Source organism: Nicotiana tomentosiformis, chromosome 3 (genome assembly GCF_000390325.3).
Source record: "Nicotiana tomentosiformis chromosome 3, ASM39032v3, whole genome shotgun sequence".
In the NCBI taxonomy this organism is placed as follows: domain Eukaryota; kingdom Viridiplantae; phylum Streptophyta; class Magnoliopsida; order Solanales; family Solanaceae; genus Nicotiana; species Nicotiana tomentosiformis.
This window is the reverse complement of record NC_090814.1, coordinates 104,707,179-104,733,241: the sequence shown is the minus strand read 5'-3', so window position 1 is coordinate 104,733,241 and position 26,063 is coordinate 104,707,179. Positions and strand designations below refer to the sequence as shown.

The window sequence follows — 26,063 nt, the reverse complement described above, 5'->3', positions numbered from 1 at the left end:
GTGAAAGTATGGACAATGGGTATAGTAGGTGGGTCATTTCTGAGAGGTGCGATTGGAGGACGTGGAATGGAGGTACTGGGGATAGTGGGAAGGTTAATGCTCGGACTGAATCCAGGTTGGTACAATGGGTTACTTGTTATGGAGATAGGCACTTGAGTGGCAACTGACACATTATGAAGATTATCCGAAGGCCCTATGGATAGTGAGGGCGGTGCTTGTCCATTCACCCAGGCTTGGTACATCTCTGCCAATTGTTGCTTCAACACTCTTACTTCTTCAACCAGTCCTGAACCTTGTTCAACCAATTGTCCATGGACATCATCATTATCTGACTCATTCTCACTGTTGTTTGCCATTCTACTTTTTCCTTTTGATCTCGTGTTGTAAGGGTGAGTCGCCAGTTTAAACCACAAACCAACCACCTCTGTTTTACTTTATCTTTTAAAATGACAAACAACAAACATGTTAGAGTTAGGCATTTTGCAGATATTAATCACACATTATATGTTATGCACCTAATGCCATTTTCATTTCTTAAATGATCTTGGAAGGCTTTATGTTTCATCCCGGCTTATTGATTTATTGGTTTATTTTCATCTTGAATTTAACGGGTTTTTTTTTTCATTTTTTTTAGATTAATTATGGTTATGATCGCATCCGATGAGGATTGCCTACGTATCATGACGCCACATGAATCAGACCATTACGTAGTTCAGGGGAAAGTAATAATAGTTTTTTTTTAACAAAACGAAATAATACAATAATAGAAAGGACATTACATTGAAAATGACTTACCAAACTCTGACAAGACTAAAAGACAGCGATTTTAAAGATTCAACAATGACTCAAACTAAAACATAACTACTACATAAAAAGTTCTAACAACTACGACTATAATTCAACTCCACAATCTTCTGGCTTTCAAACACTGGAACATCTGCTCATGGTGGGGCTTGCCCTGGTTGACCCCCTAATGTACGGTACATCCTTTCTAACTCTGCTGCAAGATGACGGGCAAAAGTAGGTGCATGCTCCAAAAACTTCTCATAATCCATCCCTTGGCAGTTCACATAACTTTGAGCGGTATAAACAGCCAAATTATGAACTTGCTCTTTGAAGTACTGGAAATTCTGGTCTCGATCTTGTAACTGCTGCTGGCGAGTGGTGGCTATCTCCCTTATGTGGCCCTCACGATCTAAGGCTGACTCCAACTGAGCCCGAAGTCTAGCCTGCTCGAGTCTCGCCTGAGCCATCTCCCTATCAAAATCTGCATGCTGGTATTCTCTATTGTACCTTCTCATTTCTTCCAACTGTGCATGGAGCTGAGCTTCTGAACGTACCCAATGGGCCTTCTCTCTCGAATTGAGCCCTCTTTTCTTCAAATTGTGTTACTTGGCGATCCTTACTTGATTCGGCCTTCTCATTTAGCTGTACGATCTTTTCATTGGCTTTGTCCAACGACTTTTCAGTCTTTGCCAAGAGGGAATCATAATCTTGCACTTTTTCCATCAGATTGGCAATGGTTCTATGGTCTTTCCAACTTCTCACTGGCACTTCAGAGGCTTTCTTCATCTGTTGAAGTTGAGCACGAAGGGCTTCATTTTTGCAGATTAGACTCTTCTTTTCCCCTTCGGCTTCTTGTTCTTGCAAGTCTTTCTCAAAATTGAGGTTTCTTAGCCTTTCTTCTAAGGCATGAATAGTTGTTTTGTATCCCTTTTCCCGTTCACCCCAAGCCAACCGTTCTTGGATTTTATCATCAAAGGCTTGAACATGCGGCCTTTTTGGGGGCCTTTTGGGCTCTGGCACATCATCCACGTAAGACCTCTTCCCAAACCATATAGCATAACCCGGATCTACCTCACCTCTCGCAGGATCTGGCACCTGAGTATCATATTTCAAGTAGCGACAACCATTCCAAATTTGCTTGATTAAAGCTTCGGGGAGTGGGGCTTCGGGGTGTAGCTTAATAACTTGCACACTTAAATCTTCATCCTTAGGTACTACTCGGTACCTTCCTAGCTGTCTTAGAACTCTGTGTGGCACATACGGCTGGACACTTTTCAAACCCAACAATAGCAAATAACTTTTTAGGGCCGACATGTGTATCACCTCTCTTAGCGGGAGCCATCCCAAAGTCCACTCAATTTGACTTGCATTTAAAGATCTTAGGTGGGATATCCAGGCTTTCACCCCTTCTGGAGAGTTGTAATCTTTTACTCTTTCTTCGTAACTCTCAATGAAATTGTCCTTGTTCGGACCATAGCTCATGAACTTGAGGTGATGTCGGAGATGCTCAATCAACCACATTTGTAACAAAATATTGCACCCTTCGAAGAATTTTGCCCCAGACTTGCACAAAGTCAACGCCCGATAAATGTCTGATAGAATGATCGGGGCAAGAGTGTGATGTTCTTTGGTAGTGAGGACCTGTACAACCCTGGCTATGCGGGTATCAATTGTCCGCTTCTCGTTTGGGAAGACCATAATTCCCAGAAACGCCACTATGAAGGCGAAGCGACGATGAATCTGCCATGTGTCTTTGTTCTGCTTGTTGTTAAGGCCCTTTTCATGCATTTCAAACCCATTTGGCTGCCCGAACCTAGAGTACAAGAAGTAGAAAGAACAACACCCTTCGACTACGTTGGTCTTTCTAATTTGCTTACTGATGTTCAGAAGATCAAAGAATCGGTGTACAGAAAGAGCCCTTGGGAATATGAGCTCCTGGTTTCTCAAATCCCTGCCAAACCCGGAATATCCAGCTATCTCTTCTAAAGTGGGAGTTAGCTCAAAATCGGAGAAGCGAAAGATATTGTGAACGGGGTCCCAAAAAGTCACTAGTGCCTCAATCAAATCGTCCCATGGTTTAATTTTCATAATATCTGTAAGGGCTCCCAAGTGCTTGGTGACTCATTTTTGCCCATCTTCTCCTAAATCATACTACCACATCTAAAGCTGAAGTGGAGTCTCGCCTACAACTGTGAATGGTGTGTTCTGGACAGTGCTCATTTTGTACCTGTGGGTGGCTAAGGTTAGGGTTGACACTAGTCTCAAGAGACAGAACCAATGCACTCCTTTTGCAAAACAATCTTTTGTAAATAACTCAATTTTAAGAAAAATCAACGAGAAGGGTGGCTATTTTTGCAACTATGGCCCCTTCTTACTTTCAAGGATAGCTTTAGGGTCGGGGGAAGGGCATTATGGTCAAAGTGATTCCCAATTGACAGACACGTCCGTTCTTGCGAGAACAACCCTTCAACAATTTTGAAGATGTTCTAAGGCTATTTTGACAGGAACGATTTGGGATTAACCGAAGCTGGGTCTGCTTATTTGTTTTTTTTTTGATTAAAAAAAAAAAATACTAGACACATTTCTTTTTTTTTTTTTAGTTATTTTATAAAAATAGGGCCGAACCCTATGAAGGTTGCCTACGTATCTCACATCCGGTAAGAATCAGACCCGCGTAGTTCGTAGAAATTTCAGGAATAGGATGACACTTTTTTTTTTTTGAAAAATTCAGGCTTTTTTTTTTGGGGTAAATACTGAAATTTTCGAAAATCGGGTAAATTTTCTCCCTCATATTTCCTTCTTTCTGATTTTCCCTCAATATTTTTATATTTTTATTTTATTTTAGAAACCGGTCAACATGCACAAACCAAATCAAACATAATGCACAAGTAGCACATAAGATGCATCAGGATGGTCTTGTAATTTCGGGTACACCTGTCCTAGACGGACCCAACTCCTGTGTTGAGTCCCCAAAGTCAAATGCACATGATGCAAACAAACGTTCCTACTAGGGATCTGGCATGAGGCTATGTTATTCTAGGTTTAAATCCTAAGGGGAGTATTTTAGACCTGGCTTACCCAAGCGGACAGCTCGAGTCGAGGTGGGAGTAACGTACCGGGAGCACGAAAGTCTACCCGGCCTAGTTACTGACCCAGCCTCGTTCTAATTGGTATGACTTCTAACAGAAAAGTGGGTCACGCGCACGTGTACACCATAAATTCAGAAGACTCGGAAGGGAGGCGTAAGAAGACAATTTAATACAGTTCAAATAGTATCAAAGCGGTAAATAAGCAACAATTAGCACATTAGGCCCACAAATATCATACAATCAATAAAGCCAAGTATAAATCACATTACAAGCTCAAATTCTGAACCCTGAACCAAAAGTTCTGGGTTCTTTTCCCCAGCAAAGTCGCCAGAGCTGTCACACCTCCTTTTTCCAGGGGGAATGGTGCCAAAGGAGTTTTTCCAATTTAAGTGACATTAATCGAAATGGAATTATTTATTAGATTCAGAGCCGCCACTTAAGATAATTTCTGGTGTCCCAAGTCACCGGTTTATTTTAAATCCCAAATCGAGGAAATTTGATTCTGTTTTACGGTCCGCGAACACAGAAGACCGGGTAAGGAATTCTGTTAACCCAAGAGAAGGTGTGAGGCACTCTCGGATTCCGTAGTTTTAGCACGGTCGCTTTAATCATACCTGGCTTAATTAAATTATTTAATTACTCATTTTAGAACCTATGTACATTTATCTTTTTACCGCTTTTAATTGCTTGATTATTCATAATTATGAAATTATCTTGAAACGAATCACGCGTACATGTATTCGTTTTGTTTGGTGGGTTAAGAATCATGCCGCGCATGCGTGTACACAATTACTAACGCTTTATTATTATCAAGATTGTTTGACCAAAGTCGCGCGAACGCGTACCTTGATTTCTTTTGGGAATCATAATTATGTCACGCGAACGTGTACACAATCATGATAATAGATTAAGTGCCTAAAGTATTCTATGAATTAAGAATTATTTTTCCTAAAAAAAAAGAAGTTTTGATATTATTGTGAAGCTAAAGTTATGGACGAGAAAGGTGATGTAATTTTGCTATGAATTATTGACGAGTGAATTACACGTGTGAATTATTACTTCGAAACCTGAAGTAATTTATTTGGCCCAATGAATTCATAATACCTACAGTTCATAATACCTTCACGCAGTAAATTATTACTAAATTCATAATTTGTTTAGTAATTTATTGCTAAAGTTAACAAATCATAATACCTACAGATTTTGTTTTAGACTAAACTAGCTAAATACTCCAACTAGCGTCACGTTAATACTTAATGACTTCAAAAAAAAAAAAAAATTATTCCAAACAAATCTACTGCATGACATAAAAAAAGAAACTAACTAATGACCTAAATTATCAAATAAAGCCAACACCCAATATTTAATTTAATATATTTAACCAGTCAAAAAGTTTTTAGTTCCTTCTTTCTCGACAGTAGCTATCCAAGACCAAAATGTCATACAATTTAATAACTGTACAATGGAACTTATTACCCCATATTTATTCTTCTATGGTTGACGCTACAAACATTATGAAACTTGTGAAACAAAATAAATTTTAACTTCACGCCTTATCTTTAAACAATTCAAATATACAAATTCACACGCTAATCGCAATAACAAACACCAAAATACATGAAAAATGGCCAGTAACAGGTAAAACGATAAATTCGAAATAAGAGTTAATAAAGTGAGGTAGAAGACATATAGTAATTTTAAAATCCTTTAAATTATCTTCAAGCCTACAATTCTAGTGAAAATGGTACAAAATTCTCATTATTGATTTCTTTAGCTTACGAAACCGGCCAGGAGCGAACATTTGCTTCTTCTTTTAATAAAATTTTACATCACACTAATTTAAGTAAAGATATAAGACAGAAAAGAAAACAGACGAGGGGAGTGCAGTAAAAGGCATCAATGAGATCTCGACATGAACTCTCAAATTTGAGATGAATAAACTATAATAAAAAGTATCATATTACTGCATACAACTCAGATATTTAAACCATAAAAAATTTACAATGAATACTACTAAAAATGAGAATCCAGACTAACCTTGAAAGCAGAATTTTTCTTTCAATAATACAAGGAATGTCCGCAAATACAACTCCAACGTCCCAACAATTTCAATTTGAACGAAGATGCAACAAGAATCCGAAGATCGCTAACCACAAAATAAGCTTGATCAGCAACCACAAACCCAACCGAGAACTCAGATATATTCGTGGGTGCTTAGCTCTTTTTTCCAAATCTCCCTTCGTCTGTCCTCTTCCTTTTTTTTTTATTTTTTTTTTATAGGGAATAATATTAGTAGTGTTTTTTGTTTCTCTCATTTGGAGTGGGGGAACGTGGTTCATATATTGTGTGTGCAGATGGAGATGTGAGGGAGTGGGGTGAGATGTGAGTGAAGTTGGGAAATGAGGAAGTTGAGAATTGGGATGCAGATTGTATTTTCTGTTTTCGTTAGTTTTTTTTTTTTTTTTTTTTAAAACCTTTTTCTAACCCATTTTTATTAAACAAAAAGATGGTAATATATATATATATATTAACCAACTTACTTTTAGACTTAAATATTATATACATAAGAAAACAAAATATTTACATTGTAGTTTAAATTATATTAAGAAAAATACTAAAGTTAACTTATTTATTATAATTATAATTAAAAGAAATCATATATTTTGTAAATTTTCATTTTTATATTTGCAAATAGAAATAAAATATGTTCTATAAGTGTGTGTGTGTATATATATATATATATATATATATATATATATATATATAAGATTAGACCTAAAGAAAATATTTACACCAAATAGTATAGAATTTGGGTGTGGTTAAAAATTAGTTGTTCACAATGCGTTCTTATACTAAGTTGAAATGCATGATTTAAAAATATTTACTTATTAGTGTTAGATTTGAAACACAAATAAGTTTAATTCCCATAAGTAAAATCGGCACGATAATACCTCTGCAAAGTATTTACAACCATAATATAAATGAAAGAGTGAAGGAAATGAATGTTCTTTCATAATATTAACCTTAACCTCTTCTTTTTCTCCACTGGCAAGGTAGTTACAAGGTTTTACAAGAAAACAAATGTGACTATATTAGACAACGTTACACCTAACTGATGAAGCCTTAATTTGATTAGCACCTGCATTAAGATGGTGTAAGGTTCAGTTCTCACAAGGAAGTATAAGTTTATCATTATGTTCGCTATTCTTCTCCCTACCGTGTGCTAGAGACCTGTTTTGATGAAAAAGGAACATATGCCATCTAAGCAAATTTAGTGTGTTTGGACTAGAAAAGGATTATGGTTTTGTTTCATATTGTGTTTGCTCAATTTTTTTGGGGTGAAAATTATTTACACCCTCAATTTCCTTTAGAGATAAAACTCCTTTAATTTTGAACGATTGACATTCTCCCTCTTCATATCTCAATTTGACTTTTTTGCCTATTAACCCTATAGATTATCAATTTTTGTCTTTTTTTTTATTGGTTTAAGTCCTATGGTATCTGTTGGTGGTATTGATATTGTCTCTTTTCGTTTTCTTGAGCCGAGTTTTTTCGAAAATAACTTCTTTACTCCCTCGGGGTAGGGGTAAGGTCGGCATACATACTACTCTCTCCAGTTGTTGTTGTTGTTGTTGTTGTTGTTGTTTTCATTGGTTTAGGTAGGAGTATTTTTATCCAAATACTTTTTCAATAAAAAGAGGCTAAATGTTGATTAGATTTGAAATATTTGGCTATTGTTTTTATTAGCGGCGTGAAATGTGGCTATAGTAGAGTGTTGCAAGTGTTCTTAGCTCATTGGGCCGGTCCGTCTAGTATAATTGGGCTTGCACTTCGGCCTATGTTTTCTCGGCCCGAATTCGTGGCATTAATCCTGCGCGTTTTGTCTGTTACACCTCCTCCTCGAAAATTCTGGAGCATAAGCATTGCCAGTCCTCACAGCTACTCCAAGCAAATTCAGGGAACAAGTAGCTGAAGAAGAAACAAAGAAGATGTCTATAGTTTTGAACTGTGTTGCTTCCGTATCACCTGCTTGTGCCACAGTAAGTTGGAGTTCAATTTCATTGGTCGATGTCCATTTGTACTGTTACTTCTGCTTTCTCTAATTCCGGTGAGTAATATTTGTTTGACGAATTTACTGCAGCGGAAATGGAAAGCTCCTATGTTTGGGAAACAGTTACCATCGAGAACATCGTCTTTCGAGCCACATGTGAATCCAGCTGGGTTTCGGGTCAATGCGTTTTTCTTCAATCCTATCCAGGAACCCATTCTCAAAGATGCTCTCAAGGTACTACCCTCTATCTTTTTTTCTCTCAATAATTTTTATTTTATACTAGTTTTTATATGTAGGTTAATTTACCAAACTCTATTTTAGTATAATTCTTTTGTCGTCTGATATCATCCAGTTTTGTATTGTTAGCTTCCGCACGTTATTTCGATCCCAACATCTCTCTCGGTCGATGGCCTATTAGTAGATATCAGATATGCTATACAATTCGACATTTCTTCTTCACAATACTGCTGTCTGGTCTGTTATTTTTTGTCCGCGTCATAATTGCAGTAATGCCTGCGCACACGAAATGGCGTTGTATATATTCACCAAAAGAAAAAACAACTGGTTTTGCAAATTATGTAGAGAATTTTTCCGTTAAAAATATTTTCACACAAGATGCCACCATATCTGCTTCTTAGAAATTAGACTTCCAGCTAGTTATTTTTTACTATGTTATTGGAGAATTAATATGTCTGGTGTGGATTACTTGTGCTTAGCTCTTGAATACAATTCTTCGATAGGCATTTCTTTTTGGGTGGGGGTTGGGGGTGGGGTTCCTAGTGTATCTTTTGGAATCAAAATGTGTGAGCTCATCCTGACCACTTAGCTTTGTATAATTCTTAGTGGCAGATAGTGGAGTGAACTATCCAAGCACTCCTCCGGGGTATCAAATTTTTTAGTGAGCTGTTCAACTTATGTTCATTTTTATTGGAACTCCGCAATACCTCTTTCCTTATGTTACATAGTTTTCCAGTTCAGCAGTATTTGACATGGTGTAGTATGTTGTTGCTACCAAGATGAGGTATATGCTGCTGATCTAGTGTATTGCTTAGCTCCTTGGTGTCACAAAGAGGCGTACGCTTGTTGTGCTTGGTGACTGGATTGAAATATTGGCCAGGGACTGCACTAGAATGATTGTTCTTAGTACTATTCTTGCAATTGTTAATAGCTTGCCAGACGTAGAGATTGAAGATGTGTTGAAAACCGACTTAGCTTAGAGTTTGTGTCAATGGACTGGTTAAGAACTCCATTATACTATGCATCAGCTATAGAAGATGATGATGTCCCATTTTCTTTAAAAATTCTAAAGATTTTGGCAATGGGCCTCATCCAGTTAAGGCTGGGATAGTTAATATGGAAATTTAACCTAATTCATTTAGTTAACGACTTAACGGGCAGCCTAGTGCATTAAGCTCCTGCTATGCGCATGGTTTAGGAAGGCCCCGACCACATTAGGTCTATTGTACACACTCTTACATTGATTTTTGCAAGAAACTGTTTACACGGCTTGAACCCATGGTCCCATGTTCTGCTAGTTATTAGCTATTTAATTTTATGTTGGAGATCCCCTTGGGAAAGGTGGAACGGTAACTCATTTGCTTTTATGGATGGAACATGGAAGTGTAGCATGTAGTTATTGCCAATTTGTTTTGTGCTGATATAAAGGAATTAAGAAAAATGCAGAGGGTATAGACCGAAAACCATGAAAAGAATTGTTGAACTCCCCAGCCCTGCTGGAAATGTTACAATGGAACTCTAATCATAATATCCAGAGGGCTAGAAGTTAGATTAATACTTAAATCTTGATTTCTATATTTAATTTTTTTCCTGAAAGCTTAACTTTAGTCGGAAAATCTGAGACATTTGATTAGTAGTTTTACTTAAGTATTTACTTCTTCTACTAAAGCCTTTTTGTAATGTGAGATGTTGCAGTGCTTATTGAGTTGATATTGTTCTCATCTCATCTAGTTCTCACAATCTGACAGTTGCATCTGCTGAGAAGTTGAGATAATGACATCGTGCTGATTTTCATACAGATTTACTAAAAGATTCTAGAAGCCACTCCCACAATGTCTTGGTGTAGAGTTATGCCCATGGAACACTACTTAACAGTTCCACTCTGCTTTAACTAAATAGTCCGATGTCATTATAGTAAAGTTCGTGCCTGTGGCGTGACCATTAAGCATTTGCATTGTTCTCATATCTAGAAGGCTCAGAATCATGCTATTTTCACAGCTAAAGACATCTGAGCTTATTGATATAGGTAGCTTTTGCACCATGTGACATCACAGCGAACAATATTTATGGCATTTTGCATTGATATGCAACAATTTCAAATTAAATTTAAAAAAAAAGAAGCCAGTTGCAAGATCTTGCTGATGGTCGGTAGTTTGTTTGCCATCCAGGGGAGGAAAGAAGAGAATTAATTTTGATTTAACCAAGTATAAGCAAAGAGATGGAAAAACTTTAACAAAATAGAAGTGTAAAAGCAAACTAGAGAGGAGCTTTTCTGTATTCCTTTAAACATGGTAGCAAACAACTACATCTCCCTGGAACATTCAAGAAGCAAAAGTTCTTTGTCTTCAAAACTTTTTTGAACCAATTTGAATGTAGCGATGTAGCTTAATGGACTGTGTAGTGGAAGAAAAGCCAGAGGAAAAGGTATCAATTGGAGGCTTAGATTATTGCTCCATGTTCATTGCGGGGCAAAACAACTTATCTAGTTGTTTTCCAACATCATAGTTAGTTGCACAGATCCCATGTATAACCTCTTCACTGAAGGATGTGGTAGTGGAAAAGCTGGAGAATGTAATGTTACCAAAAGAGTGAACATAGATAAATAAGAAAAAAGAAGATTATGCATTAAGATTGAATGCTTTAAATTCATGTCTGTTTAAATGATGATCTGGTCTCTAATTCTTGGAAAATCCCTTGTCATTCTCTTTCCTCTCTCCTACTTTAATAAGAAATGTGAAGACACTTCTGTCAAGCTTTCTCATGTGAAACTTTTCCACCCCAAATATGCAGGAACCTGTTGCCTTCGCGGGAGGGATATTTGCTGGACTTCTAAGACTTGATTTGAATGAAGATCCTTTGAAGGAATGGGTTGCTAAAACAGTTGAGGCCTCTGGAATTACAGCAGAAGAAATTGAGACTAGTGTTGACCAAGCAGAGGACATCCCACAACAGATAGAAATTGAATGACCTTCTATTCTGTCTCTCCCTGTTGACAATGCTGTAAAAACACAATATTTGTCATTTACCTTAGAACTGTACGCAAAGAAAATCCTAAATCTTACATGAACAGTGAACATACATTTCTACTGGTGTTGTTACTTTCACCAAGCACTGGATTCTGTAGATAAAAGGAAAAAATTATCTTCCATTCAGCTCTTTCTTCCTGGTAGGAGATGAGGCAAAACCCACAGCGAATACCCTTGCATTTTCCTGTTAGATACTTATCCCTCTGACATCCTATACCCTTGCACTATAGGACGTCAAAGGGATCAACTGATTATTATCTTGTATTGACGGTAATCATTTTGCAACATCTGAAGATTTATGTTTCAATGAGCCGTTGTCTGTCCTTAATTTCTTTATTATAGAGGGCGATGTTCTTATTTGGTGGGATTTTAATTTCTTGTTAATCCTCACCTCATGAGCTAACTTTGGGGATCGAGTTAAGTTCAAAGTCCATTTATTAGTATTTGGTTGCGTAATATAGCCGGTTGTTTGTCCATTTATCAGTATTTGGTTGCGTAATATAGCCGGTTGTTTAGAGAATATCTATCAAAATACTGACGCTTACTGTTGTGATAATTTCCTAACCAGAATATTATGGAGGCAAGCAGAAGTGTCTTTTCCTTTCTGAAACAGGCAAGCGGAATTGACTGACTAAACAGTCATGATCTTAATTTGCTAAAGAATAATTTCCTAACAAATTTTCTGCCATCGTAAGGGAAAAATGAGAAAAATTATGAAAGTCCAGGCCTTATCGAAATAGCCTCGACTCTTGCGCTATTACTTGTCTAGTGAATTGTAGCATCCTAATTGAATGACATAAGACAAACATTTCCGACAAACCCAAATTCAAGTATCTTCTCCTAAAGCTACTTGTTTTTCCTTAAAAACTTTAGTCTAAAGTAAATACGCGTTTGTTTTGCTAGCTGGTGAACGTGAATCCAAAAGTAAGTAGTGTATAGAGTTTGAAAAAGGTAATTTCTTGATCTATTTGGTAAAATTCGATGAAAACGAGATATAGTAACAGGTGGCTAAAGGTAAACAGAAAAAGACAGGGAGTTGAAGTGTCACATAATGGTGGTACACAGAACCATTCATTGCCCATGGTGTTTTGTAGGTAGTAAAAAACCAGATCAGGCTTAGCTGTGAAACAATCTCATTTCCCAACGCAAATCTTAAATAGTTTCAGTATCATGTGGTATCCAGTCTAAAATTGGACGTTGAAACTAGTAAAAATGATCAGAAGTGTAATGAGAATTTGGACAATTCTGATAATTGCAGGCCTCTTTCAGCAATTTAGATTTTAGCGGGCACTGCTTCTTTCCCGCCAACCGAACAACATGCTGACTTCAACACGTTATCTCATTTAATCATCCACGCTCTTTTGTTATTCCAACTTTGGCAGCGTCTACCTACCTTTATCCTTAATCCTAGGATTTATTGTCTCTTTGGCAGAAACAAATATTTCTAAGCTTCATTTACATTACTATAAATAGTTCTGTTTTTTTTTAAAATAATTTTCTTATTCAATTTTATCCTTACTCTAATAAATAGAACGTTGCATGGATTATAGTTTTAATGCGTTGCATGTACTCCGAGTTGAAAATTGGCTTCTAATATGCGCTGTTTTAAAAGGTTTTTTTGGGACTCGCCTCGGCGCTTGCCCTGGGACGGGGCACTATCAAAATGCCTTGAGACTCATGTGTGAGGCTTAGTTCTGTGAGGCTTACGCCCCCAAACGCCCGACTGTGCGTCCTAAATACGCCTAACACTCAACGATCGAGACTCGCCCGATAATTCATATGCAAATCATGTGTTGAATTCACTAATTTGCATGGTTGACTCTCAATTTTTTTTAACAAATGAATGATTAAAGTTCTTTTTATCTATATGAATATAAAAATTGTGAATAACTCAAATAACGAACTATAGTACTACATATTTACTAATTGAGAACATCATGAAGGTGATTATCATTTGAATATTTCTTCTAAAAATAGATAACCAAAATTTATATCTTTACTTGATAGATTTCCGCGTCTTAGTTCTATGTCTCTCAAAATTATCAAAGTAAATTTCTTATTTTACTATTTAAAAATTATTTTATATTTACTCATGAAGGAGTAATATTTTAAAGTACAGCGTTGATAAAATTTATTGAGTATTTACTTTTAAAGAGGTAAAATATTCAGTTTGACAATATTTTTCAAGAAATTATAATTTAATTGTTTGAAAGTAAAGAGGTTGTAGTTAATTTATATTTTATAGTAACTTTAACAATATTATATTATTTATACTTCTAAAACATACAAAATATTTTATTTTATATGAGTTTCTTTAATTCTTTTTAATTTTCTTGAACTTATAATGTATCGTTTATATTTTTATTGTGTTATAATGATATATTATTAATTCATAAATTAAAAAATTAGAGATTTGTGGGGCTTATACCCTGTGTCTCGAGACTTTTACCTCGCCCCATATTAAGTAAAACGTCCGTCTTCACACCCTCACCTTTTAAAACACTGCTAATATGTATCTTCAAGAATTGTAACTCGTGTCTAGTTATTCCGTTTGATTACTCTTTTAAAATATTATTCATTTCGGTCCAAAATAAAGAACACTCACCCTTTAAGGATTTGACACACTCATTGTTATATCTTCTTGATTTTCTTGGGATACTTATTTTGAACGCTAAAACGACATTTATTTTGGATCAGACGGAGTATCCAACCAGTTTCACTATGACATGACATTCTTTCTTTTAGTCCATTCCAACAACACGTAAATATCTTTTATATTTTGAGCCTTATTGTTCTTTTATATCTTAACAACATTTCAATTTTATCCTTATACTCTCTTATAAAAACGATCTGATATGTTTAGAACTACAAATTGCATTTTTTTGTATGTTGTATATTTAATTTGTGTGTCACAATTCCTTATATCTTTTTAAAATTCGAACAAAGTTAAGCAATATCATTTGAAAAAGAAATGGAGGGAGTACGATATTTTTTACACCTTGTACGAGTATAAGAGTATTAGTTACCTTTTTCAAATTGTAGATCCGGTGTAGAAATGGTGCATCTAATGTCTTGTTAAAACTGTTGTGGTTAGATTTTCCTTTAAAAATATAAAACTATTTTTGAACTTGAAATTATGAACATGGATATGAAACTTTTCATTTCTTGGTCATTGTTTTTAAATTGTAATGCTCGAAGTTTTTAAAAAATGCAGCTTTAAGTAATAGTGCAATTTAAGAATTGTTCTTTACGCACTTGTATGAGTTATGATCTTTTTATATTTAGATAATTCTTACCTCATAAGTTAATTTTTGGAGTATCTAATATTTGATTAATTTAACTCTGTAAATTATGAGTGCGACATTATACAATTTTTTTTAATGAACTACAATAGATAAAGTTTGATAACCTGTATTATAACTCTATATACACGTGATATTCATGAAATGCCAAGAAGAGGAAGTGGATAAAAAGAACATAAAAGAATATATAGACAAGTTTGTAGCGATTTTACTTTCTGCTATTATACTTAGTTATTTCTTCCATTTCAATCTTGTATTTCATAAAAAATAAGGGCAATATAATCCTTACGTAAGGGCCATCCTATCCAACTTTCAAGCATATTAAGATACGTTTCAAGCGTGAATGATTATCATAAGAGATTCCCAACATATCATATGATTCTCGTTCTTGAAAATTCACACTTTTTCAAACCCAGAAAACAGACGGAATTCTAGGATTTCTCCTGGAGGCAAATATTTTTATGCATATGTTTGAGTTGGCATGAAGTTTAAGGAAAATAAAATTTTGCTTGAAACGTGTAATCTGAGATATATTATGAATGTTTATAGCTATAAAAATATATCATTAGAGTGAGTTAAAAAAACTAATAAGAGTGACTTATAAATGAGATGTAGGGAATAGTTACCAATAAAGACCTTAATCACATGTTACAAATTCAAGATAGTCTTTTATTAGACAGCCTTTAAACGAGAGTAGTTAGTAGTGGTACTTTTTAGGACAGCAAGAATTGTAAGCAGTAAGAACTTCGTTTACCAGATTTGGCCGAAATGACGGTTAATGTTGTTTATGACGCTAGTATTAAACAATTACAAAGGATGCTGTACACTACGCACATGAGGTTGTGCGCACTATTTAAAAAAAATATCCTAATGTTGCAGTTGGGAAAGTTAAATGCACAGTTCCACAAAATCTATTCAAACATACTTGCGCACGCCTATTTAAACCTGATTTCTGCTTCTTTCAGCCGCATCTTCCATTTTCTTTATTCCGGCGATTGCTCCGGTGTACGGACACCGGTAAATTACTCGTAAATGCCAAGCCTCTCCGGTTGCTGAATACTGATAGCACTAGCTAGTAGCTCAGCTAGATTTCCGGCAGTGGCCTATAGACGCCGGAGTAATGAAGACGATGAGTCATTTCTCATCTAACTTCCTGTTCGTTTTCCTCGTGTCGACGGCAATATGTATAACAGCAATGTCATTGTCGTTAGCAGCTGTAAATGCTGCTAATATTACTATTAATGGTAATATTGTAACTTACGATCGACGCTCATTGATCATTAATGGCCAGAGGAAGTTGCTCATCTCTGCTTCCATTCACTACCCTCGCAGTGTACCTGCTGTGAGTCCCACTATAACTATACTATTTCACTAGCATAGTATTAGTGAAGTATTTTGTGCTCTTTTTCTATGCATAAGAGTTTTAAGTTATATGCACCGGGCATAAATAATATTTATGCAATCAAGTCAGTGAGTAATTGCAGGTAACTCTGTTTAATAACATTGATTGGTAAGTAACCTGCTATAATGTGTTAAATTACACTGATGATGTATATAACATAAATTCTTCTAATAGTTATTTGTCTAGTTAATGCAAAGTAGTTATTCCCATGGTTCTGATTTTCTATGCTCTATCGCAAATTTAACAGATGTGGCCTGGTCTGGTTCAATTGGCAAAAGAAGGAGGGGTGGATGTTATAGAAACATATGTTTTTTGGAATGGTCATGAACTTTCTCCGGACAATGTAATACAGATTCAGTTAAAAATTGATGGTTTATCAAAATCTGAAGTTATTTTGAGAGGGGATAGAACTGATATTTATTCTTTCTTGCAAGAAAATTTTAGTATTACTTTGGAGGAAGGTATGATCTAGTCAAATTTTGCAAGATCGTTCAGCAGGCTGGAATGCATATGATTCTTCGGATTGGACCATTTGTTGCAGCAGAATGGAACTATGGGTATATTCCCGTTCATGTTTTGACACATTCATGTAGCACTAAATTTATATTTATTTTGGTACCAAGCACCTCCTGTGCAGAGCTTCATGGGAGAAAGTAAATAGGGGACTTTCTTGACAATGTATACCATATTTTTGTGAAATTTTGGATGCCTTGTTTGCATGGTTTAATTACATCTCCGTGAAGTATTAAAGTGCTCGGAAGAAATCCTAACAGATCATTAAATCATGCAGTGGACTTCCTGTGTGGCTGCATTATGTTCCTGGTACCACCTTTCGAACTGATAGCGAACCTTTCAAGGTTAGCCTATAACAAAACCATCTCATGAATGTCGACTCTAGCTGTTAAACCAATTTTGAATTATTTTCGTAGAAGGATTCCTTTTGACCAATCTGCTGCTTGGTATTTCAGCATTACATGCAGAAATTCATGACATATATTGTGAACTTAATGAAGCAAGAGAGGCTTTTTGCATCTCAAGGAGGTCCTATCATCTTGGCACAGGCAAGTTAGAAGTCTGAAAGTCACCTTGGGCAAAAACCTTTTTCATCTTCAGTTTTGCTTCTAGCTACATCCTAATTTAAGTTTTGATCCTTGTATTTGAATATGTAGCTTTGTTTCTTCTAGAATCATCAAAATAATTTGTTGGTTCATCTTCTAATCTGCTTTGCTTCCAAAATGATTTTACCCAACTTCTATATCAATTTATTTCTCTGATATTCCTTCAGAGAATTATTTGGAAACATAATAAAGATATGCGAACTGCAGATCCACTTATCCATTGAGCCTTGTACTTATCTTGTACTAACTTGCTAGTAGAACCTTCAGAAAAGGTATGCAATTGCAGGACTAATCTTTTGCAACTAGCTTTGGGCTTTTTGATGAGATTATGCTTGTTGACCTTCCTTTTGTCACTGCATCTCGTTGACCAGCTCAGAATCTTTTGTTGCAGGTAGAAAATGAGTATGGCAACTACGAAACAGCATATGGAGAAGGAGGGAAAAGGTATGCCTTTTGGGCTGCTAGAATGGCTCTTTCTCAAGATACTGGTGTACCTTGGATAATGTGCCAGCAGTATGATGCTCCTGATCCTGTGGTGAGCACTTGTTTCCATGCTCTGAAATGGTCCTTTTTACTCTTCTCAGCTAAGATGTCAGGTTTACCGAATAAGTTTGATGCTCCAAGTCCATATGCATCTGTGTAACAAAGTCCAGTGAAGCTTTTATCCAGCTAATTGTAGATTCAAAGTGTCTAGATGAATGCTTTATAATTGACAGGGTGAATAGTTTTTCTTGTCAAATCACTTTGGTTGGTGTACTCTTGTAATCTTCTGTGAAATTACGGTTTCTTTGATTCTGGTTTTATCCATCCACACACTCCAAGAAAACAAAGCTGTTGTCGGAGGGCTTGGAGGCAGTAAAAGTAGATGTATCAAATAAGATAACTTTATGGGTTTAAGTTTGTCTATCAATTAAACACTTGCTCTCCTACCTTTGGGTAAGCCTGAATCGTTATTATTTAAGCAGCTTAGCCATAAGTAAATTTGATTTCCTAGCATGTTTCTTGGGAATTTCGGTTCAAATCAGCTTGTCAATACTTATTTATCCTTTGCAGATTGACACATGCAATTCATTTTACTGTGACCAATTTAAACCAATCTCTCCAAACAAGCCCAAAATTTGGACAGAAAACTGGCCAGGATGGTATGAGTTCACGTTCTCTATTTCTCTGTTTTGTGTATAAAAGCTAACTTCCATACTCATGCATTTATTTCATTTCTTTAGTAGAATGTATAGTTACATTTGACAGTATTGTGGCATGAAATCTTTCCTCAACTCTTCTTTTTTGAGATTACCGTCTCTTTCATTCCATTCAAAAGATGTGCATTTCAAATTTTCAATTTATGAGTAGAAAAAGACATGTTGTGGTGAATTCTGGCCTATTAGAGAGGCAGTGATGAAGTGTAGTCAATTCTGAAGGTGTAATATCAAACTGAACATAAAATTTTCAGGTTCAAAACATTTGGGGCCAGAGATCCTCACAGGCCTCCAGAAGATGTTGCTTATTCTGTTGCTCGTTTTTTCCAAAAAGGAGGAAGTGTGATGAATTATTACATGGTATTCTTACTATTTTGTAACCCGATATTAGCTTTTAAGTAAATCAGTTCTTCTTTAGTTTGATATAGCTTATACAATTGGCTACAACATTTTGTTGAGGGATTTTCCATATCATGCATTTTCACAATAAGTTATTTTATTCATAGTACCATGGTGGGACAAACTTTGGCCGGACGGCAGGTGGCCCTTTCATTACCACAAGCTACGACTATGATGCACCAATTGACGAATATGGTCATCCTACCTCTCTCTGTTGCTAAAGGAATAAATTTGTCTATATTAAATAAATAGCTTTGTAAACACAAGTTCTAACATGTTTAATTGAAACATAGTACCAATCTTGTGTAATATGGCTTCCAGGTCTAGCAAGATTTCCAAAATGGGGTCACCTTAAAGAACTTCATAAAGTCATAAAGTTGTGTGAGCATGCTCTGCTGAACAATGATCCGACTCTTCTTTCACTAGGTTCTCTACAAGAGGTAACTTCTCTTCCATTTCTGATGGTACTCCTCAAGCTTCAGAGTATTGAGTAGTTCCGAGTTTTATTTTCATTTGCTCCTTCATTTAATTCTATTTCTGTTCTGCATATATTTTTCTATAAGTAGAACCTGAAGTTAATGCACACTGCCTTCTACAAGCTACAAGAATTGGTGGAATTGTTACTTCATAAAGTCTTCATACATGCTTCACGCCCTAAATTCTGGGCTTATAGCTTCTAATAATACTGCTGAACTATGTTCATCAGATTCTAAGTGACAGAAAACCACTTAAAAATTCTGGCTCCAAAATGCTTCAGGGACTTAATAGATGCTCTTTTTTTAATGAAGTATTCCAAAATAAAATATGGTACACCTATTGTTCTGGATTTGAATAGGCGGCCAAACCATCTGAACCTAAACTAGCATTTTCATTCCCATATTGATTTGGAATGCCTTTTCCTCCGACTTAGCTGACTAGACTATGTCCTCTTCTTCTTTATCCTCTTCCATAAGCTTGTGTTTTGAACTAAGGACCATGATACTAGTGGCAGCGGGTTCTAATTGTTTTTTCTATGATAAGACTAAGTATTTTGCACTCTATCTGAATCTGTTCTTTTGTTCATTGGTTCTTCAGGCTGATGTTTATGAAGATGCTTCAGGAGCTTGTGCTGCCTTTCTTTCCAATATGGATGATAAAGATGACAAGGTGGTACAGTTCCGGAATATATCATACCAACTGCCAGCATGGTCTGTTAGCATTTTGCCGGACTGCAAAAATGTAGTATTCAACACAGCAAAGGTATAGTGTCTGTTTTAACAAATATCAGCTAAAAAAGGTAATGATTATAATTATTTGTCTCTGAAATATTGAAAAAGTCATTATTTTAGCTTCGTAGTTAATGTAACAAAGCTTCAATTGTCAACACACCTTTAACAAGCTATTGGCATGGAACTAAAGAATAGATAAATGACCTTGGAGGAGAGGTCATTTCATAGTGGTTCTAAGGCCTCTTCTACAGTCGCTGCAAAAGAAAAAACTTGCTGGTGAATTACTTCTGGAAGAAGAGACCTTTGCTATCAAGGTTATATTGTTCATGAAAGGGAACACATTCCACATTTAAATAATTGTGCTGGGTCAAAATAAAACAAATGAATATAAAGGCTTTTCTAATAAGATGTTATAACCCAGTGAATCCAGATGAAAATTCAAAGTTATTATATATTAGTTTTAAGATAAATCACATTTCAGAATGTATTTACTTGTTCATAATACAATCATACCTTGTGCAATTCCTCCTGTTTGCAGGTCGGATGTCAAACCTCTATAGTCAACATGGAACCCCTAGATTTGCATCCCACTGTAAGATCACCAAAGAGAGACATCAAAGCTCTTCAGTGGGAAGTCTTCAAGGAAACAGCTGGAGTATGGGGAGTTACTGATTTCACTAAAAACGGTTTTGTAGATCACATTAACACCACAAAAGACACTACGGACTACCTCTGGTACACAACAAGGTTGGTCTCACTCTGAGGTTGATAACATTTTACCTAAACACATGCATTTAACCAATATGAAAATACTTCGTCTACATGGATGTACTACAGCTATATGCGTGGATGGATGCCATTTTCCTCCCTCTCTTTGGTTTCCGAAACATGAAATCAATAATAATTGCTCAATCTATCATGTCATAAATTCTTGAAGGAAAGAAATTTAACTGAATGTCCGAAACATACTATTTTTGTTAACCTTTTGCTGAGTGATTAACCAATTATTTATGTATTTTGGAATATTTATCCTCGAACTAGTTTAAGAAGTCACTTATTGGTCTGCCAATTTTGGGTAAGCATTGGGTGCATTCAGTTTTCTTAACACTAATGGGATAGAAGGTGGTAAGGAACTTTCATGGGAGGAGAAAAAAGCTTGTTTGCTTTCTATCTGACAAAAGTTGAGAAATTGTAACATTGCATTTTGAAAACGTTTCTATAAACATACACTCATTATTTTTTTTCTTTATTATTGGCAGTATATTTGTTAATGATGAGGAGGAGTTCCTACAAAACAGAAGCAGTGCAATGCTTTTTGTTGAATCAAAGGGTCATGCTATGCATGTCTTCATCAATCATGTTCTTCAAGGTCTGTATGCTATATGCCTACTTGCACGTTAGGGAAATTACACCAAAAGAAAAAAAGGAAACCCCTTTGTATATAAATTTCTTTTGCCTAGAAATAATATATTCCTTTTTGTATAAAGTGCACATGAACCTTAAGCAATTTTGTTCATTTGTGCGTATTGCTCTTTAGCCAGTGCATCTGGAAATGGCACAGTGCCACACTTCAAGTTTGGAACTCCTATTGTTCTCAAGGCAGGGAAGAATGACATTGCCTTGTTAAGCATGACTGTGGGCCTACAAGTAAGTGGCTACAACTATATTCATCTTTGCATAATGTGGTGACTGGATGCATCCCCTGGGAGCCCAAGTTGCATTATAATTGGGAGTGATCATTTTATTGAACAAGTGTAATTTTTAGGTTTTCCAATTTTTCCAGCTTTTGTAAAAAAAAAAAAAAAAAGATCAAATAGATTATTTTTGGCCATCAGTTTCTTACATCTATGTTATACATGAGCTTCCTAGCAGAGTCTTTCAATAAAATTATGATGCAATGCCAACTTATTGCCTCCATTTGAATGTCTTGCTTGCATGTTTTCTTATTTTTTTCATTTTAATCAATTTCCAAGGAATATATGGTTATAATAGCTTCAATTCTTAGGGTTATGATTCATAACATGAATTCATTATGCCAAGATCAGACAATTCCAGCATTTTCTTTGGTGAGGAGTGAAAATGAACCATCCTTACTCTTTCAAATAAAAGACTGTGAAAGAATTTTTTTTATCTATAATGATGGATAATGTTCAGCAATTCTCTGCAAAAAAAGAGTTATGATAACTTGTGCATTTTGGAACTCTGCAAACGCTCACATAGTACTCTTGCTGCAGTTATTGGGATGTTGAAAGAGACCAATACACTTCAAATATTGCATAACTCTTATTTATTCTAAATGTTTTTCCTTAGTCTAGGAATCCTAGTAACTTGGTTTTTTCTTTGAAGACTGCTGGATCTTTTTATGAATGGATTGGAGCTGGTCCAACAAGTGTCAAAGTTGAAGGGTTCAAGAGTGGGATTGTGGACTTGTCTGCGAGTACTTGGACCTATAAGGTATTGCCTTTTCCCTTCAGTTAAATTTGCACTCCAGCTTCCATCATTGTCAATCTAGGAAGCATGTATTCCTCCTTTTAAGGTCTGCACAGAGTTGAAAATATTATGCACCCTCTTCCAGTATTTGGGAAAGCCACTATTAATCATGGCAGGGCATTGACATTGTCAAAATGGGAGCTTGTTCTATTACCTGTTTTGTCTTTTGAGAGGGTGGGATGAGGATCATGCGATGCATTTGGCAGAAAGGACACGTTAATAGTATTCCTTTTGTGTATTAATAGCATGAACCTAAAGGCAGCAACACTGCACAAAAGAATCAAATGAAAAATGTAAGCAAAGAAGTTTTCTACAACTATAATACCTCATTCCTCAACAAACAAATATGGTCATATATGGAGCTAACACCATCTTCTCATACCTTAGACTCTTCTATTGGTAATGGAGCCTGATGAGAACGTCAAAGCTTTGCTTGTAGGACATTGTACTAATGTAGCCTTATCCCATAATGGATACATATGTAGAAATATTTTTTCATGATGCTTAGGTCTTACCTGTCAACAATTTAGGGTAGGTTTTTGAGTGAGATGAGACCTGATATATGGCTAGACTAGAAGCCAGAAGTCCATTGGTTTTGCAATAATTCTGGAGAGGTTGTCCCACATTGTCTGTATAGAGGAACCATTTGTTTCCTTTCTACTCAAATGGCTAATAGGTCAGTTCCACAGTGCGACTATGTGAGCCTTCAGTTATAGGGGCCTTAAGCAGGGGCGGAGATAGAAGCCCCTATTCGGGTTCGGCCGAACCCAGTAACTTTTGCTCAAACAGTAAATTTTGCGTTAAATAGTTAATTAAATATATACAAATATTGAATTTAGAACCCCACTTGAAGTCGTTTTAAAATTTAGAACCCATAAAGTTGAAATCCTAGCTCCGCCTTTGGCCTTAAGCGTGTGATTTCTTCTAATTTGTACAAGGCCCATGTGTTGTTAGTCTTAGTGATGATTCTTTGATTGTTTTTGTGTTTGTCCGATATCTAGTTAACAATTATGTCTTCATTCTAAAACTTGCAAATCAACCAACTCAATAGTGTCCCGGGGAATTCACTATACTAATAAATGAAAAACGATATGGTAGCTAAGTTTTACACGGACCTATGGATTTATAGCCTTAATTGAAGGATATGGCGATTTTGAAATAAAACACATTCATTCCTGATTACTACTTATCAAGTATTTCTCATAATAAATAACAAATCCAGAAGTCCCTTTACAGGACCTTAGTTGACCCTGTTTGATTACTGCGTAAATTAAGGGAAATTTTCTTTTCAGTAGATTACTGTGTTGGAGCTGTAAAACAAGGGCTCATCTGTTAATAAAGATCACCTGGGAAAAAGTAATATGACTTTGTATTATGCCATATAATTTGAATACATGAAGAAAGAAAGACTTTTGCCATCAAGAGAAAAGAGCCCAACAAATATTGAAGTAAAATGAGAAGCAGGTGATGAAAAATTGGGAAAGATGGAATATATCTCTTGTGTAATGCAGTTATACTGAGTATCAATTGGACAAGCTCAATTGGGTCTGGAATGGTTTGATATCAAGTTAGTACAAAAAAAAAGGCTTGATATCAAGTTTTGTTTATGTCTTATCAATAATTATTCTTATCTAGAGATCTTCTCTTGAAGTATCTCAACTACTTATCAGTCCATGATCCATGTGGTGTTTCATTGCCTCAACTCAAACTTTCTCTCCGTATTGTGATTCACATTTAATATATCTTGGTGTTGCTCATGTGCAGCTCAGTACCGCGAAACCAACTTCATTCACTACTATATTTTGTTTGGAATATTGGGAACCTTGATTGCTCATTTAAACAGTTATAATATACTTCTAGGTTGGATTGCACGGAGAATATTTGAGGATACACGAGTCAGGTGGCTTGAACAATAAAATCTGGGCTCTGACTTCAGAGCCACCAAAGCAAAAGCCCCTCACATGGTATAAGGTAAGAAGGAAATAATGTGTTACATTGAACCTATATCTAGTTGTTTCTGAAGTTGTTGTACCCCTTCCAACTTTCTCATCACAGCTGGTACTTTTCTGCTATATTCCAGGCAGTAGTAGATGCACCTCCTGGTGACGAACCTGTTGCACTTGATATGATTCATATGGGAAAAGGACTGGCTTGGTTGAATGGACAAGAAATTGGCAGATATTGGCCGAGGAAAAGTTCTAAACTTGAGAAGTGTATTACTCAATGTGACTACAGAGGCAAATTTAACCCTGATAAATGTGACACTGGCTGTGGAGAACCTACACAGAGATGGTAAGACCAGATGCATGCCTGAACAGTATGAGTAGCATGAGTGCTACTTTAATTATCTCGAACTCTGTCCATAATGCTTTTTGCATGAATTCCTAAAAAGTTTAAAACTCCTATTTAGTTGCTAAAAGAGCACTTCTTTGTTTCCAGCTGTCGATAGAACCAGGGGCGGATCCACCTCCTGACCTACGGGTTCACCCAGTAGATTTTGTCCAAACAGTGTAAATGTGTTCGAAAAATTTACTAAATATCTATAAGTTTGAATGTGAACCCAGTTACTATTGAAAATTTCCTCGAGGTCGTTGCAGGAACCTATATCCTAGATCCGCCTCTGGATAGAACCAGTAGTGTTCGAAGTAGTAAATCATCAATTTGCATGCCTTAATGTTAGTTGGTTTTTTGCTCTTTTTAAGTACATCCATGTTTTCTAAGTAGAAATTCTCAGATTTCGTTTGTTAATTAGGTATCATGTGCCACGATCTTGGTTCAAGCCATCAGGAAATATCTTGGTGATCTTTGAGGAGACTGGTGGAGATCCTTCTCAAATTAGATTCTCAAGGCGAAAGGTCTCTGGAGCTTGTGGTCATCTTTCAGAGGACCACCCATCCTTTGATGTTGAATATCTGCAAGGAAGTGAAATTAAGAATGATGAAAACAGGGCAACTCTAAGGTTGAAGTGTCCCACAAATACTCACATTTCTGCTGTCAAATTTGCCAGTTTTGGAAATCCTACTGGCACATGTGGCTCCTACATGCAAGGAGACTGCCATGATCCAAATTCTGCAGCACTGGTCGAAAAGGTAAATATCTGATAAGCCCCTTTACGCGAATCATTACTTTTCTAGGTTGAACAAAAGGAACAAAGGCTTTGAACAATAAACTATACCAGAAAGTAACATAAGTGATAGCTTAAGTTGACGAGCGATTTCTGAGCTCTTATCTTGAACTAGCATGTGACAACTCATTTAGTTATTTATGTTTTACAGGTTTGCCTGAACCAAAATGAATGTGCATTAGAAATGTCCAGTGGGAACTTTAACATGCAATTGTGTCCAAGTACAGTAAAGAAACTTGCCGTTGAAGTAAATTGCAGCTGAGCACCATTGCCCAACATGAAAGGCATATTATAATCCATTTTTTTGCCACGAAAATGCTCGTCCTTAAACCTTTCTTACATAGTAGAAAAATCTGCTATTCCTTCTTTTGTCTATGATTTAGAGTTGAAGATATGGTTACTGATGTCTCGTTAATTAGCACCACCAATCCCTCTATTTTCTCTGAAGATGAAGACAGTATAGGGTAGTCATATTTGAAAACAAATATTCATCTTTATTCAGTCAGCATGCAAGATTTATTTATGAGATTGAAAATTGTGCAAAAACCAGCTGTGAGAACAAATTATGTGTTTTCTTTAAGGGAACTGTTGATCCCAGTATTAGTCAATTTTCCTTCTAAGATTTACTTTTTAAA

The 26,063-nt window shown here is 35.9% G+C and overlaps 2 protein-coding genes across 3 annotated transcripts; both read left to right on the top strand.

The window, feature by feature from the left end:
• The first annotated feature begins 7,728 nt into the window (after window positions 1–7,728).
• LOC104113069 (UPF0426 protein At1g28150, chloroplastic) lies at window positions 7,729–11,315 on the top strand. Its single transcript, XM_009623154.4, has 3 exons — window positions 7,729–7,915; window positions 8,017–8,160; window positions 10,954–11,315. The coding sequence occupies exons 1-3, from the start codon at window positions 7,865–7,867 to the stop codon at window positions 11,128–11,130; spliced, it is 372 nt and encodes a 123-aa protein (XP_009621449.1). The 5' UTR covers window positions 7,729–7,864; the 3' UTR covers window positions 11,131–11,315.
• Window positions 11,316–15,379: 4,064 nt separating this feature from the next.
• Window positions 15,380–26,063, top strand: LOC104113068 (beta-galactosidase 10). Of its 2 annotated transcripts, none has more exons than XM_070197392.1 (19): window positions 15,380–15,833; window positions 16,141–16,236; window positions 16,338–16,450; window positions 16,684–16,750; window positions 16,862–16,958; window positions 17,407–17,546; window positions 18,065–18,153; window positions 18,462–18,567; window positions 18,714–18,801; window positions 18,928–19,046; window positions 19,681–19,845; window positions 20,353–20,561; window positions 21,074–21,183; window positions 21,352–21,461; window positions 22,161–22,268; window positions 24,165–24,275; window positions 24,385–24,596; window positions 25,057–25,393; window positions 25,580–26,063. In XM_070197392.1, the coding sequence occupies exons 1-19, from the start codon at window positions 15,612–15,614 to the stop codon at window positions 25,688–25,690; spliced, it is 2,610 nt and encodes an 869-aa protein (XP_070053493.1). In that variant the 5' UTR covers window positions 15,380–15,611; the 3' UTR covers window positions 25,691–26,063. The 2 variants fall into 2 exon arrangements, with proteins under 2 accessions (XP_070053493.1, XP_009621448.1); XM_009623153.4 differs by having other exon boundaries at window positions 15,381–15,833; window positions 16,862–16,954; window positions 17,403–17,546.